This window comes from Oryzias latipes, chromosome 16 (assembly GCF_053564925.1).
Source record: "Oryzias latipes strain Hd-rR chromosome 16, Olatipes_Hd-rR_3.1".
NCBI lineage: Eukaryota > Metazoa > Chordata > Actinopteri > Beloniformes > Adrianichthyidae > Oryzias > Oryzias latipes.
This window is the reverse complement of record NC_136252.1, coordinates 6,700,204-6,724,139: the sequence shown is the minus strand read 5'-3', so window position 1 is coordinate 6,724,139 and position 23,936 is coordinate 6,700,204. Positions and strand designations below refer to the sequence as shown.

Sequence of the window (23,936 nt, the reverse complement as noted above, 5' to 3'; positions counted from 1 at the left end):
GCTGTGGCCCCCCATCTGAAAGTGAGCCATTCAGCGCTCGCTGCTGATCCTCCCATGTGACCTCTACGGTAAAAAAACATACAAATATGTACACAAAGGCACAGACCCACTTATCTGGACACTCGATGTTGAAAATCGTTAAAAAAACAAACTTTCTTTTTTTCTAATTATGTTTTTGACTTCTAATAAATGTTGTTACATAACGTCTATGGTGAATTTGAACTTTAAACAAACAGTAGTTCGATGGAAAACTGTCCTTTTTTAGTTTATGAAAGCAAGACCACCTCTCCCAAATTTGGGATCATTGCCCCATCTGCTGGCCAAAAGGGGCAACTGTTCCTTTAAAAATTAAGTTGCATCTTTGGTAGCAGTTATAAAAAATATATTATATTTATTTAATTATTCTAATTCCATTATAGTTGGTAGTTTTGTGTGGACTATCCACAAAAATAACAAATAAAACAGTAAGGTCGTTGCTAAGCTTTTTTGGCAATCCATACTTCCTACAAATAATTGCCAAAGTGGACACTGTGAGCTCCGTCTTTATGAAGTGAAGCTGACTAGAAATAATTAGCATGAAAGGATGTGGAAGACTGGACTTTGAGGTCTTATTAGAGAAACACAGAGCAGCAGAAATCCTAAGGACAGCAGTCTCTTTGGATTAACTTCAGCTGTAACTACATTCAGGTCCGTAATTTGATCACTCAGCATTAGTTTAATGGAAACGAACCTTCTTCAGTTTGTAGAACGGACAAAACGTGGAAACAGCAAGACTGCAATAAGACTGTAAGTGTGCCGAAGAAAGTAAGAGCAGAATAAGTGGGAGCAGGTGAAGCGTTGGAGTCAAAGTCAGAGCAGGATGGCAGAGGCCTTCACAGCAAACTCACACTATCACTGCATTCAGAGGACTTGCCTTTCCTCCCGTTAACCGGCGGATGGGCTTTTTCTTCAGCTAGCACAGAGACAGATACGCTCATGACACAACCACTCTGTGAAACCTTAACTCAGTGTCAGTTACTCTGATGCTGCACATTCTGCATGAGAAACGTGTAGCTTCAGATCTGCACACAAACACCACCATCCCATTATCTTCTGTTCTTTACAGAAAATCCTGCACTTCTGGATTGGTGGTCTATTTTTTTTATTCAACTCATTATTAGCTTTCTGTTCAGCAAACCCCTGGAAGAACTCTGGTAAACTCATCTCCATCGGAACAGTTACCAGTGCTGAGTCATGGCCAAACACAGTCAGAGGACACAAGCAGGCCACATGAACAGATGGGACACTAGGAAGTAAAGACTGTGGGGAGCTTCCCTTTCTGCCAATAGTCTCAGTTCATTAAGCTTGTGGCTCAATGTACACCAACACATGCACTTCAACAGAAAACAGCTCTCCAGCTCTAGGATATTCTAAAACATGGTATATGCTAAAAAAAATAAATCAATTGAAATTTGTTTCATTGCAGAATAGAGAATATGTCACCCCCCCCCCCACACACACACACACACACAAACACACACAAACACCTGCACGAGCAGTGAGGGCTTCAGATTCCTCACACTTTTGTCCTGCTCCATCGTAGCAGGTGTCAGACACAAACACACAAAATGAAACAATGAGCGCTTCACAAAAATCTACAGCACTGAAGGCAGAAAAAGACACTTAACATCTACCTGTCAGCAGCAAAATACACAAAAGTGTTCTGGAGCGCACGCTCACACTGTTGCATTACTTAAAGACGCACTGCCACCATATTTTATTCCATTTTGAAATTGTTTTAAATAATGATTATGCCGTTTTTAGCCAGAATAAAAAAAACGTTAATTTTCTAGAACATAGTTTCTGCATAGCGACAGCAGTTCAGTAGAAAGTCGCCTCTGCATTGGGGGCATGACTGTTGGTGCAGAAGTAAGCCTCTGCTGGTAACAAATCCTTTCTGTGTTTACGCCTTCTCCCACTAGCTCACAGCCCCTCACAGCTCCACGCTAACATTACCACTGAGAGCCTTTTCAAACTGCATTTTGTCTTCTGCTTCTGATTGACCACAATTTGAATAATACTTAAAAATGCAGCTTTAAGCTTATTTCTAATTTGTTTTTTTACATTTGTCCTTCATCATGAGAGAACGGCTACAAGAACACGATAAAAACACTAAACCCATGATTCTTATTGGAATGGGTCTTCAAGTAAACTTTTAAAAACAATTTTACTTCCTGTAGAAGTCTTACCACATCTTTAATAAGATTGACTCTAAGAGGACTGGACTGAGTACCCCCCCCCCCCCCCCCCCTGTACTTAACTTAAGTGAAAATATTTTTTTTAAACTACACTATTTTTAATTGAACCTTTCAACCTCTGGCTAAGCCCTCCCTGCAAAAGTGCTAAATTGCACATTTCTTAAACCACCTGCTCTGAACCATCTGGAGCACTATTTTTTAACCTGATCCCAAAGTCAGACTTCGAGACTTCTTACAACTTTTCACAACACAATTTACCAAAGCACTGATGAGGAATGCTCAGACTTTGTCTCTGACAGTCTATTTAAGGGATTTGGTTTAAAAAAATAGTACTTTTTTCAGGTTAAGTGATCACAAACATCTGATGTGAAACTGAGAGATTTAATGAACAATTAAGACAAGAGTTGAAAAATTTCAACAACACAACTGCAACGGGGGGCAGGTTCAGTGTTCAAAAGCCAGCTTTAGTTCCACTGAACCTGACCACTTGCCATTATAAAGGGATGTCAACCTTTAGATTAAATAGCAGCACTTCCTGTCTGAGAGGCCAAACCCACACATTCAGGTACAGACCTTCACAAAGCTCTGTTCCTTCGCTTCCATCTTCTGAGAAAGAATAAAAAATCAACTGGGCAAGAATGCAACAGATGAAAGGTGAAACATACATAAAGTAAAGCTTCCAAATGAGCCGGAGCAATTCCTACTTCAGAAGCTTTCCTTTCACAGCAGCAAATGATAAATGTATAACGAAAAACCCCGATCTCACTCACATATATGAATGACCAAAATCCAAACAACAGAAAACATCCAGCTGACTTACTTCTGTCCATTCCTGTGGGTGGAAGCTGTGGGAGTTGCCGACCTCGTCTACTGGACATCGGGGTACCAGTTGGGCTGATCTGGACTGATCCACTACGAGGATGCGCTCTATGTGACAAAAAACAATGGACACCTGCATGAGTTCTAGAGTCAGGAGCTTCAGGACGGTTCTAGAGGCTACAGGGTCCATATTTCTTTGTTACAGCAGCAAAGACATGTAAATAAATAAATAAAAAACAATTTGTACGATCATGGACGCCTGAGTTAGTTTATTTCATAAAATGACCTCTTGAAGACAAAGTTACAACAAATCCACAAAAGCTAAATCATTGTGAACTTTGCGGTGTTGTTTGCATCTTCAAACAGAAAGGGGATGCACACAGCAAAGGCATTTTGGCACATGGCATGGGAGTGGAGGGATACTTCAGCTCTGGGGACCTGAGCTGCAAAAATAAAAATAAAAGAAAACAACCAAAAAAAACCTGCCAGGTGTGAATCGCATGTACAGTCGACTCGTCAAACTGCAGGGAAAAGAGAGCTCAATGCAGAACACAGCAGGCCAGTGCGACGATGCGTTCAGACCGTCCCCAAAGGGCTTCCAACTCAAAACAAACAGGATGCCATCACGGAACAAACAAAACCAGTCAATGTTAGGAATGAACTCAAAGTAAAAAGTCCTCTCATCACGTGTAGCAGTGATGGGGGGACTCCTGATCAAACCAGGGCCTTTGATGTGTGTGAAATCAAACACCACATCCATTCTTGGGTCCAACAGAAACAGGTGAGGGTGCACTCAATGGGGGTGAGGTGAGGTGAGACATGGTAGCAGGATGTGGGGAGGGGTCATCTTTTTTAGTAAAGGGAGGGTATTTCTTTCAGTTAGTAAGCCACAGGCTGGAAGGTAAATCATCAGAAGTCATTCTGAGGTGTGGATGCTCTAAAGCTGCACATTCACGAGTCAGAGGAGCAAATCTGGAGGCTGAAATTATTTTCTCTACCGAGTTCTAAATGAACCACAGAACTTCAGAAAACAGAAAATCTGTGATTCCATTTCTTTAAAAGGTTACTTCACTAGTTTTAGACAAATTTATCAGCTTTAACCTGATATGAAGCTCTTTAAATGAACTGGATGCATATTTGAATTTAGTCAAAAATGAGTTAGAAAAAGCTAATTTTACTCTAAAAAACACAGTTTTGGATATCATTTCCTCTAACTTTCAAATCATTTCTCCCTCCAATGCAGCTGTGGCTCAAGAACAATAATAAAAAAAAAAAAAACTCCAGTTTGCTGTTAGTTGGTTAGCCTCTCCAGTCGGGGTCACACCTCGTCATGGCAGGAGAGGGGGGAGCAGACCTCCCAGACGGCAACGATGGCATGGACCTCATGATGGAAGAGTCGTGGGGGCGTTCAGTAGAGTGTGAGCGGGGTGCAAGGCGCTCTGTAACGGGCCGCTGGTCTGCAGAGCGGGACCTGCTGTGATACTCGTGTCTATCCATGGCTCCGTGGTTCCTACAGGGGTTGTTGAGAGACAGGCAGGCACTCAGTGGGACTCCACAGGCCAGGGGCACATTAGGCTGTCAGGGTGGACAGCATGAGGGGAAACAGGTATTTTTGCACCACAGAACTTTTAGATTTTGGATCATTTTTTGTTGTCAACAAAGGCAAAAATCACATCAAAATTCTTTGGAGTAGAATGGATCCATTTTTTGTACACGCAAAACACGAAAAGTGTTGTGAAACATGCACATTTGAAAGTTTGTTTAAATAAATTCCACCCAAATCGTTCAGTGGTTTAGAGAAATGTAAGATCTGGAAACGGTGGAAAAAGCGTAACTTTAACGTTCGACTTCCAGGTCTATTTGATGGTTTCAGATGAACTGCAGTGCAAGAAAAAAATTCATACATCAGTCAAATGGACCACGCTTTCTTTCACTGAAACTGTTTTGGCACAGAGAATGCAGATCGTCTGAGCAAAAAGGGCTAAAAGGAAAAAATAACAAGTGAAGTTGGTTAACAGAAATGATTTAAAAACAAACATTTTTCAACACTGAGAACACACAACAAAGAAAGGAGCACAAATTATCAGAGCAGACATCACAATAATGCACAAAAATTTAGTGAAACTGTGATGAAAGGGTTAGTGAGTAAAGCATGCATGATTTTCTGTGCTGGGTGGGAACTAAGCAGATCAGGTACCCATAAAAACAATCTCAAATCACCAAAAGGAGCATGTATATATATATATATATATATATATATATATATATATATATATATATATATATATATATATATATATATATGATTGATGATTGATGATTTGAAAATAATTTCCACTATTAAGTCATTTTAACTATAAAGGTCATTGTCCATTAAAAGACTTACACATTTAAAATAAACGACTTTAGTAAGTGAAACACTTTTTCAATTATAAACTGAGTCAACAAACTTATTGTCAATGTTTTCTGTGTTCATTGCAGAAAAATACTCTAATGGCTTCACACGCCCTAAGCGTCCCACAGGCTCAATTCCTCCTCAGAAAGCATTTCCTCCAGAAAAAAAATCAGATGGGTATGTCTGCAGCTAGCTTTGACATAGTTATCTATGCAAATGTGGAAAACCACAGGGCTACAGCACTCACAGGCATAAAATAATACTCATTTTGTGCTACAAATTAATGTAACTATTTTCTTTTATTACAGTGCTGGTAAAAGATCAGTACAATCAGTTCCTGAATATTTGCAATTTCTGCCATCTCTGATTCATATTTCTTTAGAAGGTAAAAAATATGTTATCCTTATAATCTGGAGCGTCCTATACATGGATTGATTCTGGTTGTGTTCACTGAGGTTGAAGCAATTTTGAGTTGTCAGTCTTTTTTTTTTACAAGTTGCAAACAAGGTCGGATGATATACAGTCATAGTAACATTTGATATGGCCGCATAAGTTTGTTTTTTTACCCATTGGTTGGATTACAAGGTTGGATGTTACAAGTATTGTTAACACTTCGAATGTGGCTAACATGTAGCGGTGTCAGAATGTAATGTATTTTATGTGTTATAAAGGATTGGAGTGTAGTCACAGTTGTTGTTTACCTTTATATGTGTCTTTTTAGGGGTCGCCACAGTGAATAAACCTTTACTGATTCACACACATTGCTATGGCAGAAGTTCCTACGCCCCTTCTGACACCACCCTGTATTTTTTCCAGGCTGAGCGCCGGCACAGGGAGTCCCAGACTATGGCCCCCTTGTGAATACAGGCAGTTAGGCAGTTGCATAGTCACAGCAACAGTTGTTTTAATTGTATCAGTGTGTTTTTTTATGCGTTGCAAACAAGGTTGGGAGATATATGTATTGTAAATATGCTATTGGTGCTTATGCTTCTATTGTAGCTAACATGTAGCGTGTTGTAAACAGGAACTAGAGTTACTGTGAACTCAGTTGATGAAGTCTGACTGACTGACAGACAGACTTATCTCTGATTATTTTGGCTGAATCCAAATACTTCCCCTACAGCTTCTCCCTACCCCTACATTAAGCCCACCTAACGGAGAGCTTTGGGCTGTGTTCAAATTGGAGGGCTGCGTTCTTCCTGGGCTGCATTTGTAGGCTGCTTACGTCGCAGCGCCGCGACAAGTGCTGTCCAAATTCAACAACTCTTTCAAATGCATCCAACAAATATGGCCTATTTTTTCCCAATTTCAAGGAAAGGTCTGGTGTGTCCTTCTATGCTGTCCATATCCTAAGATGCATCGCGGCCGAACCCGGAGATTTTCTGACAACACTGGCGGCCTGTGAAGCGGGACCCGGAGTGGAAGATAATTACACCTTTTTATAATAACACCTCCAACATTTTGAGCTTCATGTCTGGTTCACTATTCCTCTGTTCTGGATTCACGGTGCATTCGCCGATGTAACGGCTGAGATCATCTAAAGCAAGGGTCCCCAAATCCAGGCCTCGAGGACCGGTGTCCTACATGTTCTCCCACCAACCTGCCATTGAAGCTCCTTACTGGCTAAACAGACCTGATCCAGGTAATCAACAGCAAATAAGGCAGGGTTTCTGGAAAACCAGCAGGGCCTTTGGGCCTGGATCTAGGGACCCCTGATCTAAAGGCTAGACTTGTCCAAATTCACAGCCGCTAACATCTGTCCTACTCGTTTGACGAAGGACCCAGCCAATGTCACCGGGAAGGCCATGGCCATTGAAGAATGCGGCCCTTGACTTAGGACGCACCCGTACAAAAATTGTTTCTTCTAATTCGGACATCACTCCCACTCAATGACGTCATCAATAGTCGCCGGTAATCCACATTGACAAGGAGCTAGCAGCGCTTGGAAAATGTACAACATCAGTTTTATAACTTTAAAAAGTCATGCTAAAACCAAAAGTCTTTAATTACATTTAAATGTAAACTTCCGTCCTTTAGAGCACACCCATGCGAAGAAATGCGCTTCTCCTCCGCAGCATAGCCTCGTGTGTGGAGGGATACAGACCCCTTAACCACGAGGGTTTCCCATTCAAAAAACTTTTCCAGACACCCCTAACCCTCCTAATGCCCCTACAATTGGAGGGATAGGGAGAAGCCGGAGGGGTAGGGGAAGAATTCAGATTCGGTCTGTGTCCCACTTAATGCACCTTATATTTGGGTGTGTCATATATGACATCAACTGGAAAATAGACCATGCAATGATGGTGCGCCTTTTAATGCAGCGCGCCCTGTAATGTGGAAAATACAGTATTCCAAGCATTGAATCCTTCAATGAGTAGCTGCCGAATGTGTTTACATCTATATAAATCACACAGACCTGCTTTATAACTGCTGCTGTTGGGAAGTGTATGGAGCAGAAACAACATCACCTGCAGAACAGCTCAGTCACTACAGCATGACCAGTATACACACAGCTGACAGCAGCAACACAAGCAGCTCTGAGCCTCCACTTACACCATCAGTTGTGTATCATTCATGTGCAGCTACACAACTTCAGAGCTGTGATGACTTCTTCAAAAAACAGATATCAGACAAGATATCCTTTTCTGTCATCAAACGTACGATTAAAGATAAATTAAACACGAACGAGAGACGACTTGAGGAGACCACAAGATGCCAAATGCACAGATGCTGCAGGAGTGCATTGCAATACCTCTCGTAGTCATAATCGGAGGAGTAGGAGGCCTCAGAATGGGCCCGGGACATCCTAGTGGAACGCAGTAACCTGACCGCATCTTCTCTGCAGAGTGGGTAAACACGACGGTCACGGCTGGCAAAAAAATATCACAGTGTGTGAGCTTTTCTTTGGTTTTCACCTCAAGGGGAGGCAATTTTACAACAGAGGGAGGTCAATATAAACATTTGAGTTTAGATTACAAAATTAATCTCTGTGGTGAAAGTTTATTCAGATTATAAATACATGATCTTTGAGATGGTGGTTGATAGTTCTGCTGGAAGAATGTGTTTAGTCGTTCTTTTATTTCTTTAACACTTTTGAACAGCAGAAAAGCAGCCTGGAGTCAAACTAACCCCACCACGGCACAGACAGTAGACATCTTTGCAAAGATAAACCAATATTTTAAACAAAAAGAAATCCCCCTAAAGTTTTATTTACATTAAACTCTAAATTTAACTTTACAGTTGTGTAAATCATGGCATAGTGACAGCATGCAATCAAAAACCACATGGGTGCTCATCCCTATAACAGTGTTGTGCGTTGGTGCGTGAGTGAGTTAAAAGTGGAGGTGCAGAAATGGCACAATGTGCAATCTGACTTAACGTCTACCTGGGGTCCTTTTCAGGGTCGTCAATAAGCTGAGTATGTCTGGTTCGAGGTAGGGTGAGAAAATGGCTGCAACCACATGAAGGGAGGAGATCAGAGAAAAAGAAGATGGAGAAGAAAAGAACACAGTAGACTGAAAAAACAAAATGGGACAGGAGGAGACTGCAGAGGTGTGGACATGTTTGAGAAGAAGACAGGAAATGGCAAGATAAAGCTGGGACAGAAGATGAGAAGGCATTCTCAGCCTTTACACATTAAGAGGAATTAGTAAAAAACAGGTTAAAAAGAAATGACAGGAGGAGAACATATATGAAATATAATTTAGTCTCACGAAGATGCCAAATTTCCCAAGGATGATGTTTTATATACTGCAGGCTAACTGGGGCAGCGCAAAGTTCTGTTTGCCCCATTTCCTGTTTCATTTTCAACAGTTTTCCGTAAATAACCAGACATTGTTAATTAAAGCAGATGAAATATTCTTAAGTAAGTACTGTCCCAGACAATTTAGATAAGTGCATTTTCTGCATCTAACACTAATTTAGGCTCAGTCCCAGAAAAATTCAAATAAAGTTAATTGGACAGGATAAAGTGGTTGCAGCCTGACAGAGCCAAAACTATGACTGGACTCTTGGAGCAACAATTTCCAACGCTCAAAGGAAATAAATGCTGATGTAGGATAACTCACCACTTCCCCTTGACCACTTCCTCCATAAAGATAGTGAAATGCATGTCAAGACTTTATTCTTTACTCAGCATTTGCAACATTTGATCCAAATGCTGCGTGCATCATTTTATCCACTTTACAACCAGGTAAAAAAGAAATCTCAATAGTTCATTTTGCACACTGCAGTTTTGTCTAAACACGTTATTAAAACTTTATCGGTATTTTTAAAACCATTGTTGGACTTTTATCAATGAAAATAATTATTAATACACTACTCTATTTGGTGTTTTGTGCTTTATTAAAACTTATTTCTTTTTTTAAATATTGCTCGTAAAAAAAGGATCAAAGCTGTTATCCTAAAGCTTAAGTAGAAGATATTTAAAGGCCGTGTCCCACAGCCACTTTGTACATTCTGCGCATTTTCCACATTTGAAAATTTAGTCTTTTGTTATCCATGCGTGATATACGTAATTCATTAGTGTTTCTGGCGTTCATCATTCGCTGATGTGCGCAGATGTCCGTCAAGGGTTTAGGCCCACGGGTCTTTATGTGAATTTGGTTCTTAAGGTGTTAAAAATGTTTGGTCAGTTGCGCAGTTTACACATATTTCATGTAGTTTATATGCAATTATTATGTAAATCGTGAGCAACTGTGCATGATTTGTGGGAGATGCATTCGCAAATTTGTGGCTTTCTATGACCGTTCCAAGTATATCTAACAGACTTTTCACACATTTACCACCTACTTATAAATGTTATATCACATGTACGGCGTACATATCACGTTCAAACTATGTAATTGACGCACAAATCACTAATGAATTGCATGTAAACAGCCCAATAATCTGGCACGTTTCATGGTCTACGTTTATTTACTGTCAGAAGTCAGAGCCCCGCCTCCCCCTCTGGTCATGTGCGGTAACCATCTCCAGAGTTCTAAACACACTACATCTCCCAGCAACCCCACCGCACAGTTTGTGGATGCCACACACCTGACTGTCATGTGGAATCACTCACAGCATACTGAAACTCTTAGTGCACAGTACTGTTTGTGCCACTCTGCCTGCGTTATATCCAGACCTGATCTTCTGATTTCCTGACTTTGTTTTGTCTCTGAATCCGTTTGCCTGCTCCGACTCTCGTCTGGATCCTGACAACTCAAGTTTTTCTGACACTCCTTATACTGAAACTTGTCATTGATCTCTGCCTGCCTGACTCTGATTTAGCTTTGTTGACTTTTAAATGTGCTAAAACATGCTCAAGTGGAACCAGCCGTCTGCCTGTTTTATGACATGTACGTGTTCTTCCCATAGTTTTACTCGTACTTCTTTTGTGATTTTAACATGCTTCATTTGTGATACATCTGTAAAACTTTCACATGAAAACTTTTCCCACGTGTATTCACGTAGGGCCAATTTTTATCCACGCAATTAGCACAAAACGTAGGTAGTGGGTGTGTGACATGGACCTGAGCCTTTTGATGAATACATAATCCATGTCAGTCAAACAGCATCAGAGGTCAGTGTATTAAATCACTGGTAAAGTTTATAAAATATCCTGTTCACATGTATCAGCTGAACTCAATCCTTTATGTGAATCTCCCTCCTGTGGCCAATTTGTTTCTTATCCCCCGCCATGGCATCAAAAGGAAAAGCAAAAAGTGTTATGTTGAGTTTCCAGGAACCTGTACCTATGGAGACTGTTGTAAAACACAAAACTGTAACATCATCTTGTCACACATCATTCCTACAGGAGAAGGGGGAGAAGAAAAACAACATAATAATGCCTGTATGGAGATTTGAACATGAATAGCTTAAAATTACCTGGAGAGTGGGGGGACGCTAGGTGAACGCGACCGCGCCCTGGCTATGTCAGCCGACCGAGAGCAATGGTTGGATGACATGACCTGCTCAGGCACAGACAATGTGGAGCTCTGGAAGTCTCTTCCGTTTGACCGATAGTCTGAAGACAGAGAAGGAAACAGAGAGGGGGAATATTGTTAGTAATGTATTGTGGTTTTCTTTTTACCTTAGCAATAACTTTGTCAAAGGCCTCAAGCTCATAGAGGAATGTGAGCAACCTTTCTAAGTTGCACATTTTGCAAAGGTGACAGGTTTTTCTGTCCAAAATGCTGAGTCTCTACATTCCAACAATGAGAACCAGCTTTTAATAAAAGTGCAATTCATTTGCTGTTTTTAACAGTGTGCGTTAAACATGAAAATCACCTTTAAAGAATCTGACTCACAGTAATGAATTTTCTCTGCTAGACTGAGGAGTTCACTCAACTTGAAAGAGTTCATTAACCAATAATCAGACATGGCTGGCAGCTGTGGTTAAGGTCAATGCTTGGCACTATTAAAGTTGATTGATATTCAATAGAGTGTGTAGCACATTGAAAAAATGTAAAGAAAACCTAGAACAAAAATATTAAAAAGTGAGAATGGTTGGAAAAATCTGAAATAGGAACATAGAAATATGCTTCCCCTCCTGCTTAAGAACCATCAAAGATGTGTATAAAGTCAGCAAAAATGAGTAGATTAAGATAATAACAGATAAAATAGAAACAAGTATTGCACATTAAAAATAATTAGTGTGCTCAGAAATTGACAGACACATCAAATTATTTTACTGTATTTCTTTTTTATATAAAGAACTGCTTTTACCAAAAAAAACAAAGAAATATTCCCAACCACTGCATATCTACTGAATGAACCTTTGGTATCTACAAATTACATTTGGGGCTTTCCAGCGATAACAACCGCAAAGGGGTGGGGGTCTGGGAATTGTAGTTTTTTGGATATAACACAGTTTTTTCTAGTGGTCAGTAGGATATCACAGTGTCATGAAAACATATGTACTGCATAATGGAAATAAATATTCCTGCGTATTCTGAGGGAGTCCTAAACTCCTGCTGTTCCGGACCCATTCAAATGTTTTCTTCAGCTTGACAAGTTTGACAAGCACAGCCGGGCTGCTAAGCACATATAACGGAGAAATTTTGCTGACAATTAGAAGGACTCAACAGGAAAACCAACTGCATTGGTGCAGAAGTAGAGAACAGGGTTTGAGATATTTGATCCATCCATCTTCAAAAGCCACTGTATCTCTTTTGGAATGGGGTTGCTGGAGCTTCTGTTGGGTGAAGGTGGGCTACACAATGGACAGGTCGCCAATCTGTTCCAGGACCACACACTCATACATGCACAACTAGGGTACATTAAGAATTAACCTATGAAGCATATCACTGGACTGGGAGAGAAAAACTGAGCTCGCAGGAGAAAACCCACACTTGCAGGAAGAGAACATGAAAATTCCACACAGCCGGGATTTGAACTTTGCTGTGAGGTGAGAGTGTTAACCACTACACCGCCATGCAGCCCTGTTATGGAGTGAGTGAAGAAGGTGCACCGTTCTTTTTGTTTATAAATTACATGCTTTGTAAAAAATAAATGAGAGCATCCTTACACAACTAAGGCTTTCCAACAGTGGAACAAGAAAACTATCATTTTTCAAATCACAAATTTCATCTCTCGACTTTTCATGTTGGTGCTGGAACCTGTTCAGTTTGGCGTCATAGGTTTAAATTCGTCTTTTAAGAAGTTCTTTCAAAACATCTGAAGTAGGCTAGTCTGGAGTTTGGCTGACAGAATGAAAAAAAAAATGCCAGTGCTGAGTTGTGTGTCACATTTCATTAAAAAATGTCACCTGAGCTTCTGCTGTCAGACACAGGAGGTCATTTAAGAAAGATAAAAACTCATCTAATCTCTTTAGGTTTTAATTCCAAACAGTTTCCGTTTCTTTAGATTTATTAACCTAAAACTATTGAGAAATTTGAAACCCTTTCTAAATGGCTGAGGATTAAATTATTGTTAAAAGCATCTGACCCTTTTGTAGCAGCAAAATTGTAAAACTAGTTTGAGTCCCCCTACTTCACACAGATGAGAGAAACATGGAGTAAATAACCAAACATTTTCATTAAAAAAAAGATTTTGTGTGGTAAATAACTGAGGATGTGTCTGATGTTATTCAGGCCTGCAGGTTTGCTGCAGAGCCTGTGTGCAGACGGAGGTGCAGCCGTGGCTATGGGAGCAGGGTTTTCCCTCCACTGTGAATGAAGAGAGACAGGAGGGGGGACTGGCATCGTGAGGCAGCGAGGGGCTGATGAGAATATTAAGCAGGCCGGTGGAGGGTTTCCCTCACATACAGGAGCATCACCAAGCCCTCGGCTGCAGCTCTCTCTGACTCTGACTCACTGTGACTCTCTCTGATCCACACTTTGGTGCAGAAGAGGAATTTATTCTCTGTTCGTCTCCAGTTTCCTGGGCTTGCCGCTCCACTTTTCGGTGGCCTACATTTGTTAATAAGTCGCCATCACCACATTGTCATGTAACAGCAAACCCTTTTCATCATGCAATTTATCAAGAGCTTTATTGAAATCAAGGTCAGCACAAAAAGTATAAAGGCATACACCATAAAACACAGGTTCTCACAGGGAATATTATACTCGAGCAAATTTCCACAACTGTTTAGCGCTTGTTTTCTGGCTGGTAGCTGCTCTGCCTCTCCTTTTCCGGTGTGCAGCGTGGGTGGAGACTCAGAACAGCAGAGCAGCAGCTAACAGTGCAGAGGAAGATAAATGCTCAGAGCTCTCTCATACGGTTTCTGCTGATGGGCTGCAGCATTTTTTGACCCTCTAATAGAAAATATGAATGTGCTAAGGAAGGAGTTTGCAGAGGGGGGCTATGTCTGAGACCAAATATGACTATTTTCTCACTTAGTGATTATGTAAATCTATTATGAAGCAAAAATGAAACAAGATCATTTAATTGTTATCTTTGTAAAAGTATTACTTTATGTGTGTAAATTAACTTTATTTATTACGGCTGCTTTTTATAGAACTATAGTAACAAATCAATTTCCCCATTGTAGGATCATTGAAGTTCTATTCTATTCTATTTACTCTAAACAGTTTGTCCTTTTTTTCCCCTTTGATGTGAATCTACCTTTGCATTTATGTGGTCCCGTGTTTTACCTGTAACAACTCCGACACCTTCTTCGCAGTCAAAGTCGGAAATCTCGCTGTCACTTATCCTCTGGGATCCTTTAACGCAAGAAGAGAGAAAACAGAAGCAACGGTGGAAAAACGGAGACCTCATTTTCATCCTATTCTTTGTGCATTTATCCTCTTCTGCTAATCTGGGCTGAATGCAGCATGTCACTGCTCTGCCTCCACTAAAACCACAGATCTCTCCTCGTCTGAACTGTGGCACTCTTTAATTGCACATTCAATCATTGGGTGGACACGTAAAGGTGGGGATGGGAGAGGTGATCTGGCTACAGAGCTCTTACTTCATCACCCAGAGTAGTCCTTTAACCCTCCCCCACTCCGTCCCACCAACTCCACTGCCTCAGTCAACGTAAATCAAGTGGACACGCGAGATTTTTCAGAAATAACAAGTGCTGCACTCTGGCAATGCCACTCCCAATCTTTCATCTCAGAACTTCTTTTTTTTTTTTTTTTTTTTTTACAGCTGTCAGCTCTTTCATCTCTGACTAACACAAATGCTCAGAAAATTGTCCTGCTGGGGAGGGAGCAAGCCTCAATTGCCCAGAAGAAATAGCACAGAGCAGCGGTCCAGCGTTCCACGCAGTGCAACACAGCCTGAACCAAAGCATGTTCATGGGACGGAAGTGCAGTTCGAAGGGCTCTAAAAAAAGCCTTTGTCTCTTTGGCTTTTTTCATCTTCAGTAACATGATGCATTAAACATGAAGATACTGTGCTATTTCTGTCAGTGTTATAGGTTAATGCAAGACCGCAGCTTTAGTGGAGAAGCATAAAATCTATTGGGAAGCTCAAAAACACAAACACAAAGGTGTGCCAACAGTTTCTTATGAAATCACAAACAGACAAACATCACGTCGGGCTGTATATCAAACAATGCACTTTACAGAGGTTAGACCCTGGTTGTCATGACATGGATTCAGGATGAAGGCCAGCTTTAATGATATTTGTTGGGGATTGCAGTGTGGGATTGTAGAATACTTTATAGGTGAATAAAAAGTGGATAAAAGAACACTGTGTCCTAAATCTTTGTTTCCCTGTAGAGCAGAGAGCATAAATCTGCTGCCCTGCTGGATTCCAAACCAGTGTGATGAAATTTTCACCAGCTCCCCACAGTGAAATCCGTTTAAGGCTGCGGAAACATTTATGGGGAAAGGGACAGGAAACTGAAAAACATAGAATGGTCTTTAACCCTCTCTCATTCCAGGAATATTTCTCTGTCATGTTGTTCATCCAAAATTAAAAAGGAACTGTTTCATGTTCAGCTCTTGTATTCTTGGATCGATTCCCTTTTTTCAGACAACAAATTTAGGAAACACTGATGGTCCAAGAAGATCCAATTGTTGAGCTCTCCCAGTACCAGAAAGCTATAGCTTTTGATTTTTTAACCTATGCACACAAAGTGTGATCTAAGTACAGAATTTAAAAGAAACTCCCTTTCTTGACCTTGTAGGCACAGGGTAAAAACTATTTCTGGGACTGTAAGAGCTCCACTCTGTCGAGGGGTTAAAGAGAAAGGAATAGTGCGTCATAGAGCAGCAGTGCCTGAGAATGCAACAGTTTTTTACCTGAGTTGTATAAAAATGCGTCTTTGTCTGTAAAAGCAGAAGCAGCAAAGTCCATGTAACACAGAAAACAACATTTTCTCAAAAGCTCCTCTAAATTCAAGCAGGAACAACCGTACTAAATGTCTAACGCCTTAGTCACATGCACCCGCAGGGACGTTGGCCCGTACGGGTGCTGCAGGTTTTTGGGTTGTCTGGGCCGTGGAGGGTCGTAGCGATGAGTATCTTAAATGGTCTTGCAGTCCCCTTGAGGCCCGTACAGCCACCTTAAGGGACGTAATGAAACTGGAACATACCGTTGTTGTATGTGTGTTAAGTTTAAAGTAAAGTAAAATAAGTTACACGCACTTATGGCGTACGCCTGATGCTGTTGTTTGGTGCCCTTACGCCACACTTTAGGAATTAGTAAGATATGCTTGCTGGCTTCTTACTGACTGTGCGCACATGCAGCACGCATGAAGTGTGCAGCTGATACGTCCACACAAACTACACTCTGATTGTCTAATTTCCTCATTTCTACAGTCAGACTGCACACGGAGCATGCACTTTCCCTTGAACAGCACTGATGAACTCTTTTCGCAAGATTTGGGGGATATGGAAAAAATAAACAAATGTGTGCTATGTTCCTGCGTCTGATCTACTTCACCCTTGCGTGTTGTTGAAAGTGTCCTCCACCTTTTGCTCGCAGCATGCTCAAAGAAATAAATGTGCTTGATCGTTTTTATTCTATAGGCTAACTGAGTGCTCTATGACTTTTAAATGTCCTGCGGTGCCCCTGTGTGCCACTTATAGGTTTGCCCATTTTTCCCCTGCAGACAACATGTAGCGGCAGCTGTGACTAAGGGATGAGAAGCATTTACACAAAGAAAGAAGTCTGCATCTAACCTGTATTCCGTTAGTGTTTGTTTTAGATGAATTTAAGAGGAAGAACGTTGTTGCTTACTCTGCAGACGGCGTGTTGGACTCTCTCTGTGGAGCTGCCGGCGTTGTGAATTGGGGGAGGCACGTGGGAGAGGGATGGAGGACACATCGTGGGTCTGTAGCTTGTACCAGTGCGGTTCATCGTCTAGCAGAGCTGTCTCCAGCTCTATGAGGATCTACAAAAACAAAAAGGGGGGAGGTTAGCTCCTCACAGGAAGAAATGTCTTAAAGTAAGAAGTCCCATTAGAAAGGCCTCCTCACTTTTCTTGTCTTTCCTTGCTATTTGATTTTTAGACACAATTTAAATGGTCGACAACTTACAAAACTTGATTTTACTTGAGAATGGTAAATGTTTTTTTTCTTTAACTTTTAAGAAGTTATTTCTTTAAAAATCTTTTTTAGAAATAGTATACTTGTGTTTCTATTATTTCATGTCTCCAAAAACAGTTTTTTTGTAATGACTCAGCTGTTGATTTTAACCCACAACCCCTCATCTCAGGGCGGTCACTTTACCATTTGGCAAATTTAATCAGTGTGGGATTTATTAGCTATTTTTTTTTTAAAAACAGGAAACTGGATCTCTGTGGGTTTCTTTTAGACCTGTGCTTCTCTTCTGCAGACCAGCATTCTGCTTTGTCTTCACTGGTTGAATAATGGTAAAAGATAGAGGGTTGGCCACCTAGTTCAATAAATCAGCAGGTGCTTTGACGTGGATGGCAGGAAAAAGCACCCCGATGATTCCTGTTTTCCTCCCCCTTTTTGCATCACCGGCCCTGGTGGTGTCACATTCCCTCTGCTGTCATTTCTTTCACAAAGCCTGCCATCAAAAGAGACCTGACCAGCGTTTTCTTCTAACACGGTCACGTGAGACGTTGCTTCTGGGTAAATATGTGGTCACAACAATGACAACTATAACTGCTGCTTTAAAATTTTTGGTTTACTTTGCAACAGGCGGAGATGTACGTTTTCTGTAGAAGTTGGCCTTTAGACTCATGGCTTCCAGTCAGCAACAAATCCCAGCAATTTAACAATAAAGGTATAGCTGAACGACTGGTATTGTAAACCTGATTTGATTTGATTTTTTTGGTTTATTTCAAGTATTGATTATAGACAACACAAGAAAACAATCACTCAGATTTTTCAAACTCATTAAAGAAAAACTGAAATGGATGGTTTAAAAAACAAAAACAAAGACACACTTAAGTCACATTTGCTTCATTAAATATAGTGATTATTAACTAAAGTTAAATAGAGCGTCATTTATTGCTTGAAAAGAAGTGGGAAGAAGCAAGTTTATATAATCCCACCCTACTGAGTTAAATTATTTGAAATTTTAACATAGTTTTTGTAATCAAGTTCTATTCAGATCAAGTGATGATTCTTTATCAAATGACAACATCGAGAGCTTATTGATTATCCTCTGAAAGAATTCTTACATCTTTAAAGTAGACATTAATTATTCCCACTTTAGGTAACCGTTATGTAATAATACTTGATGACATTAAAGTAGTAAATATAAATGTATGTTGAATAACTGACTCTTTTAGCAATTTCAACATTTGGTTCTGTCAGATATACAGAATGGGGAAGGCTTTAATTTCTTACCTCTCCCAGGAATTCGCTCTCCTCCTCCCTCACCCTTGCTTGGTCCCACAGCGTGATCTCCAGCATGCGTTCCCGAAACTCCCGCCGGTGCACCGGCGAGTACATAAAGGTCTGATTCCACTTGGGCTCTAAGGATTTCTTTACTGTTTTTGTTCTCCTTTTGCTTTTGTCACTGGAGGAACAATAATTCAAACTGTTTTTATTTACAACCTTGACAGTGAATAGCCACGAATACAACAGATCACTGTCCTAGACAGCACAGCACATACACCTGAAGACGGTGGAGGGGTTGAGGGAACACAGGTATTCTCTAACAAAATATCACCCAGACACAGGAGAATGCAAGTTTGTATTCTGACTATGACCTCTGATTACTTCTAAATGACTATAGTTTTGTAAGAGTTTCTGAATCTCATGCGTATTCAAACCAGCTTCTTCTTCTTTAAAGATTTCCATCTATGCATAAATGCACTGTAAAAACAGGCACACCAAAAATGAGTCAAAGATTCTGAAAATTTGAAAAAAAAAAAATCATAGTCAAAGATAACAAAATACATCTGCCATTGGTTGTAAGAAAACCAAGAATTAATTTTTTAAAAAAAAAGTTCTAGTCACTCAGACATCTTTTCTTAAACTACGATTACTTAGCTGTTGAAAAACTTAGAATTTTTTTCTTGAAACAAGAGTCTTTTTACTTTCTTAAGATTCTGTTTTTGCAGTGATACAAAAATGCTCCACCATGACACAATGACTGGGGATGGGGGGCTCATGCAGGGAGGTGTTTCTAAGTGTTTCTGCTCTTACCTTCTGTCGGGGAGAAAGTAAATTTTGACATAAGGGTTCCTGGGCCGACCATCTTCCCTGGGGGGCAAATCCTTGGCGCCCAAAATGGTGACTATAAGCTGGTGGCCTACTTTGTCATACCACAGTTTGACCTGCGGGGGCAGAGCAGAGGCAAAATGCTGAGCTGCACTTAAAACCTTTACTGTATATCTAACTGTTAAATAGTGTCATGAAAATCTAAAGAACTGTATGTTTTTGTAGATTATGTACTCAAAAATCTTAATGAATATTATTTTAATTACTGTTTTTTTTACAACTGCTTCCACTTAAATGATTCATCTGAAACTGAATAAAAATAACATTTTAGCTAAAGTCAACTGAAGATCAACACTACATGCTTCTATATTCTGAAATTATTCATTTATTCTGCACCTCTAAAGAGGACTTTTCAAAATATTGTTCACTAAGACTTGACATTAAGCAAAATGAACCATGCTGTAGCGAGATGTACCAAAGACAGCTCAAGCTTCAAAGGAAGTATGGACTGCGCTCAGAGACACTTAGAAGGGGAAGAAGTCCAACTTAAACACTCAAGGAAGCAAATGAAATGAGAACTTCTAAGTTCTTGTCCATACTTCATCGGGAGCCGGTACTGTTGACAACTTTCAGTAATCATGCAGTGATGCAAAAAGGTTCTGAAGACGAGGAGCCAATGTCAGAGAGGCAGAAACTGAGAGAAGGAGGTTTACCAAACACTGTTAAAACTTTTAACCCATCACAAAAAACAAAAAAATCCTAAATATTTTTTTTTGAATCAGAAACTGGTGCTGAAATAATTAACTTTATGAATACAAATGACGTGTATTTGGCTATTTCATAAATTCTGTTGCCTGAGACCAAAGCTACGTTCACACCACTCTCTGCGACACGTGTTGAAGCGGCCACTTCAAAGAAAAGTCCATGCAAAGATGTTTGAACACGTGTAAATTAGCATAAATGAGCGAAAAGTGCATACGAATTTGTAAACATCCATAAGCTGTGTGAACAAGCATTTCAGGGATCTGCATTTAAAACTCTCGCATTCATCTGTACTTAAGTTTCTACGACCCTTTTTCAGGCTCTACATACAAAGCGCAAATTAAAAGTTGAACCAGGTTGAGCTTTGACCAGTCAGGGGCTGTGGATTGCAGAAGTGGTCAGTAAGCATTGATTGGACCAAGTGGGTCTAATCTAAGTCATTGTTTCTATGGCAACCACTCTCTCTAATCAGGGGTAACCATGTTAGAAGAACACACCCCGTCTAATGAAAGTGGGCTGGGGAGAAGCTTTCAATCAAATGCTTCGAATACCTTTATTAAGGTATCTGATTGGTCAGTTTATAACTTGAAAAAGGATTATCAAGAAAATGTCAAACAATAGATCAGAGAAAGAATGGCTATTCAGACATGTAGTGGTAATGTCTAAGTAACAGCTGTTTATTTCTACAAAGAAGTCTGTGGGATTTGGGCTTCTTGGGACCAAGAGGTACTTCCTGTTTGAAACGTGAGTGGGGAGAGGTCACTCAGGCCAGTTCTCATATACATTCAATGGTAGTGATGTATGGATTCACAGAAGTGCCAACCGTTGCCCAGCTGGATTTACTTGACACCAAGTCATACATCGGAATAGAGCGGTGAAAGGAAAAGCCTGGAGTAAGATTCACCAGATTTACACTGCTTTGACAAATCGCACCAAGGACAAGCACAGGTAAACAGTGGGGAAAAAAGAAGCCCCTCCCTGCTTGTGTGAACACTATGGGCTAAATGCGCGTTCAAGAAATTGCTCTTAGGACGTTCTTGAACACCCGCCACATGCCTGGTGTGAAAGTAGCTTCAGACAGAACACCAATAAATCTGACTTTGCTAAGACTTTGATCCAGAAAAATAAATAATAATAGAAAAGTGCACAAATTTAAGACAATCTTGGAATTTGGAGGTCCATGGTTCACGATGTTGCTGACATCCTTGCCCTGTTCTCCTAATAAGAAGTGAATTTGCTATTAAAATGAGAACAAATCTGATCCATGCCACTCTTTGTTATAACTACAGAAGTTCTGAAAATTATAATTCACAATAAAGATCTACCACAAGTCATTCTACAACAGCCGAAAGAAAATAATCATCACTGAGTCCATTTCTGTACATCCTGAAAGTGTTCATCACTTTCACAAACAGCAAGTAATGCTGGGTAAAGACAACAGAACACACATCGTCTGCTTTTGCCATCACTGTCTCTCGTCTTTGAGTGTTTATTTATTTATCAGCGCCTGAGTTTAGGACAGAAAAAAAAGAAAATGAAAGAAACTTGAAGACACAACTTCCTCAATTGCCTTTAAGAAAACCAAAATTATGCAGCATAGAGTCGAGAAAGTCACTGCTGTCGTTCTATCAAAAATAGTATACAGGCAATGGGAGTGTTTGCCTTCTAAAAACTGTTTAGATTAGTTGGGCATGCACTACTTATGGTGAAAATGGGTTAAAATGAGTAACAATTTGAATCAAAACAGTGAGACCAACAACTAAAACAGAAGAGAGGACCACAATGCACTGCACTGTGAGGGAAAGTTGGAGCTACTATTTCCCTAAAAATGCACTTTCCAAAGTATGAAAACAAACAAACAAACAAACAAGAAAAAAATAGAAGAGAAGAGAAGCCAGTCAACAATCAATGAGCAAAAACCAAAGACAGTTTGTGCCCTGCAGACTAGGCACATTACCTGGACCCTAGGAGCAAAAGGCGTTGTTCTTCTACTAAGGCTTTGGCTCTGGATAAGTGAAAATTAATAGCAAGAGAAAAAGGAAAAAAAATGCAATAAAACCAAAAACCCACAAGACAAAACTCAACATTACAATCAAAAGACAACAGACGTTTGCAGTGTACATGGTAGATTTGTGGCTGTTTTTCCTTTGTTTATTTTCTCTTAATCTCCCTTTTTAGATATTACTAGTGCTTTAGTTTTCCCTCTCCACTGAAAAACATACATTAAACTAATAGTTACCTTTGTATACAGTTTCAGTTGTGCAAAATGAAAGCACAAACTCTCTCACTGAAGTTTTACATATCGGAACAAAAGCATGGCTTTGTATAGATATATTTTTAAGACTGTATCACTTGTATACAAACCAAACCAAGATGCAAACATCTTGTGTGATTAACAGCAGCAGTGATCTAATGAAATTGTGTTTTGCAGCAAACTCAAACGTACGGTGGCCCTGAAGGGCAAATCACATCAACAAATCCCCAAAACATATTTATGAATACAAAGAAAATTAAAAAAGAAAAACTAAGAAATGATTTAAAAAAACAAAACAGAAGCATTACGTTTTAGGGATCAAACAAAAGTCCCTAAACCAAAACATAAAAAAATAATATTTAGGAAAACAAAAGTAATGTCCCGAAATCCAAATGAAACATTAGAAAAAAATGAAATAAAATAAGAAACAGCAAACAGAAGGTCTTATGGGACGCCTCTGATTGAATCTGAGTTGTGAAGAAAGCATCTGTGGTAAGGAGCTGATTGATCAATCACTGAACTTTTACAGTGGCTGTGCCAAAAACTTCTTTTTAAAAAGCAGAACAAACGTCATCATTCCATCAGTGAAATTCCCATAATACCTTTGTTTTGTGGTTTCTTATTTTGCTTAATTTTTACCATTTTATTTTGATTTCTGGAAATTACTTTTGTTTTCCAAAATGTTTCCTTTCATTTTTTTTAAATTACACTTAGTTTTTTTGAAAGTTACAATTTAGTCATTCTGTTTTGATTTCTAAATAATAATGTTTTTTTTCATGTCATTGTGATCTTTAATATGCTTTTGCATTGATATGATTTGCACTTCAGGGCCACCGTACTAAAGAGATGTGAGGGCCGTGTCTTCATAGAAGTTGCCAGTCTTTCTAAACCAATTTTAGATGGTGTAATGCTCGGACATAATAGAAAAAAACACATATAATGAATCTCAGACTCTAAACAGGCCTCAGAGTGTAAACATTAAGACAATAAAAGGCTTCACAGGTTTTTGTTTGAAAGAGGGACCAGCGAGTCCTGGGTTTAGACTGCGAAAAGAAAAATAATTTTTCTAATTCAACATGTGGAATCTTTAATTGAAGGATGGTACAGTTCAAAAAACAAACCAACTTGCTCCATAGCAAAACAGTAACTTTTAGAACAGGTTTTATCAAAGTGGATTTTTTTGGCCAACTCACCCAAACGTGACCTGGAGATAACCAAATTCAACATATCAGAACTCATTTCCCCTAACAGCCACAGTGGCAGACTGGAGTATAGCTCATGGTTACCAGCAGACATGCAACTAAAGAAATATTTGTCAGCGTTATCTTTGACCAGCTTAGTCAAGTCCAGAAAATTACATGTTTTAAATAGAAACTTCTGAAGACAGGAAACGTTAATGAATCCTAGCAATGCACCTCAGGCCTGATATCGTGTGTAATTGTTACAACAAA

The 23,936-nt window shown here is 39.8% G+C and overlaps 1 protein-coding gene across 50 annotated transcripts in view; it reads right to left on the bottom strand.

Annotated features, from left to right (window-relative positions):
• Positions 1 to 23,936, bottom strand: part of rims2a (regulating synaptic membrane exocytosis 2a) — a 169,554-nt gene that overhangs the window by 49,083 nt on the left and 96,535 nt on the right. For 12 of the 50 annotated variants that reach the window (XM_023963912.2, XM_078933804.1, XM_023963913.2 and 9 more), the window contains 10 exons: positions 22,189 to 22,236; positions 19,455 to 19,585; positions 18,651 to 18,843; positions 17,068 to 17,221; positions 16,128 to 16,154; positions 14,529 to 14,597; positions 11,320 to 11,458; positions 8,204 to 8,320; positions 4,381 to 4,566; positions 3,058 to 3,164 (listed from right to left, as the gene is read on the bottom strand). In XM_023963912.2, coding sequence (XP_023819680.1) covers positions 3,058 to 3,164; positions 4,381 to 4,566; positions 8,204 to 8,320; positions 11,320 to 11,458; positions 14,529 to 14,597; positions 16,128 to 16,154; positions 17,068 to 17,221; positions 18,651 to 18,843; positions 19,455 to 19,585; positions 22,189 to 22,236 — 1,171 coding nt within the window. The remainder of the gene's footprint in view (positions 1 to 3,057; positions 3,165 to 4,380; positions 4,567 to 8,203; positions 8,321 to 11,319; positions 11,459 to 14,528; positions 14,598 to 16,127; positions 16,155 to 17,067; positions 17,222 to 18,650; positions 18,844 to 19,454; positions 19,586 to 22,188; positions 22,237 to 23,936) is intronic. The other 38 variants (XM_020709925.3, XM_023963921.2, XM_023963926.2 and 35 more) reach the window with 16 other exon arrangements.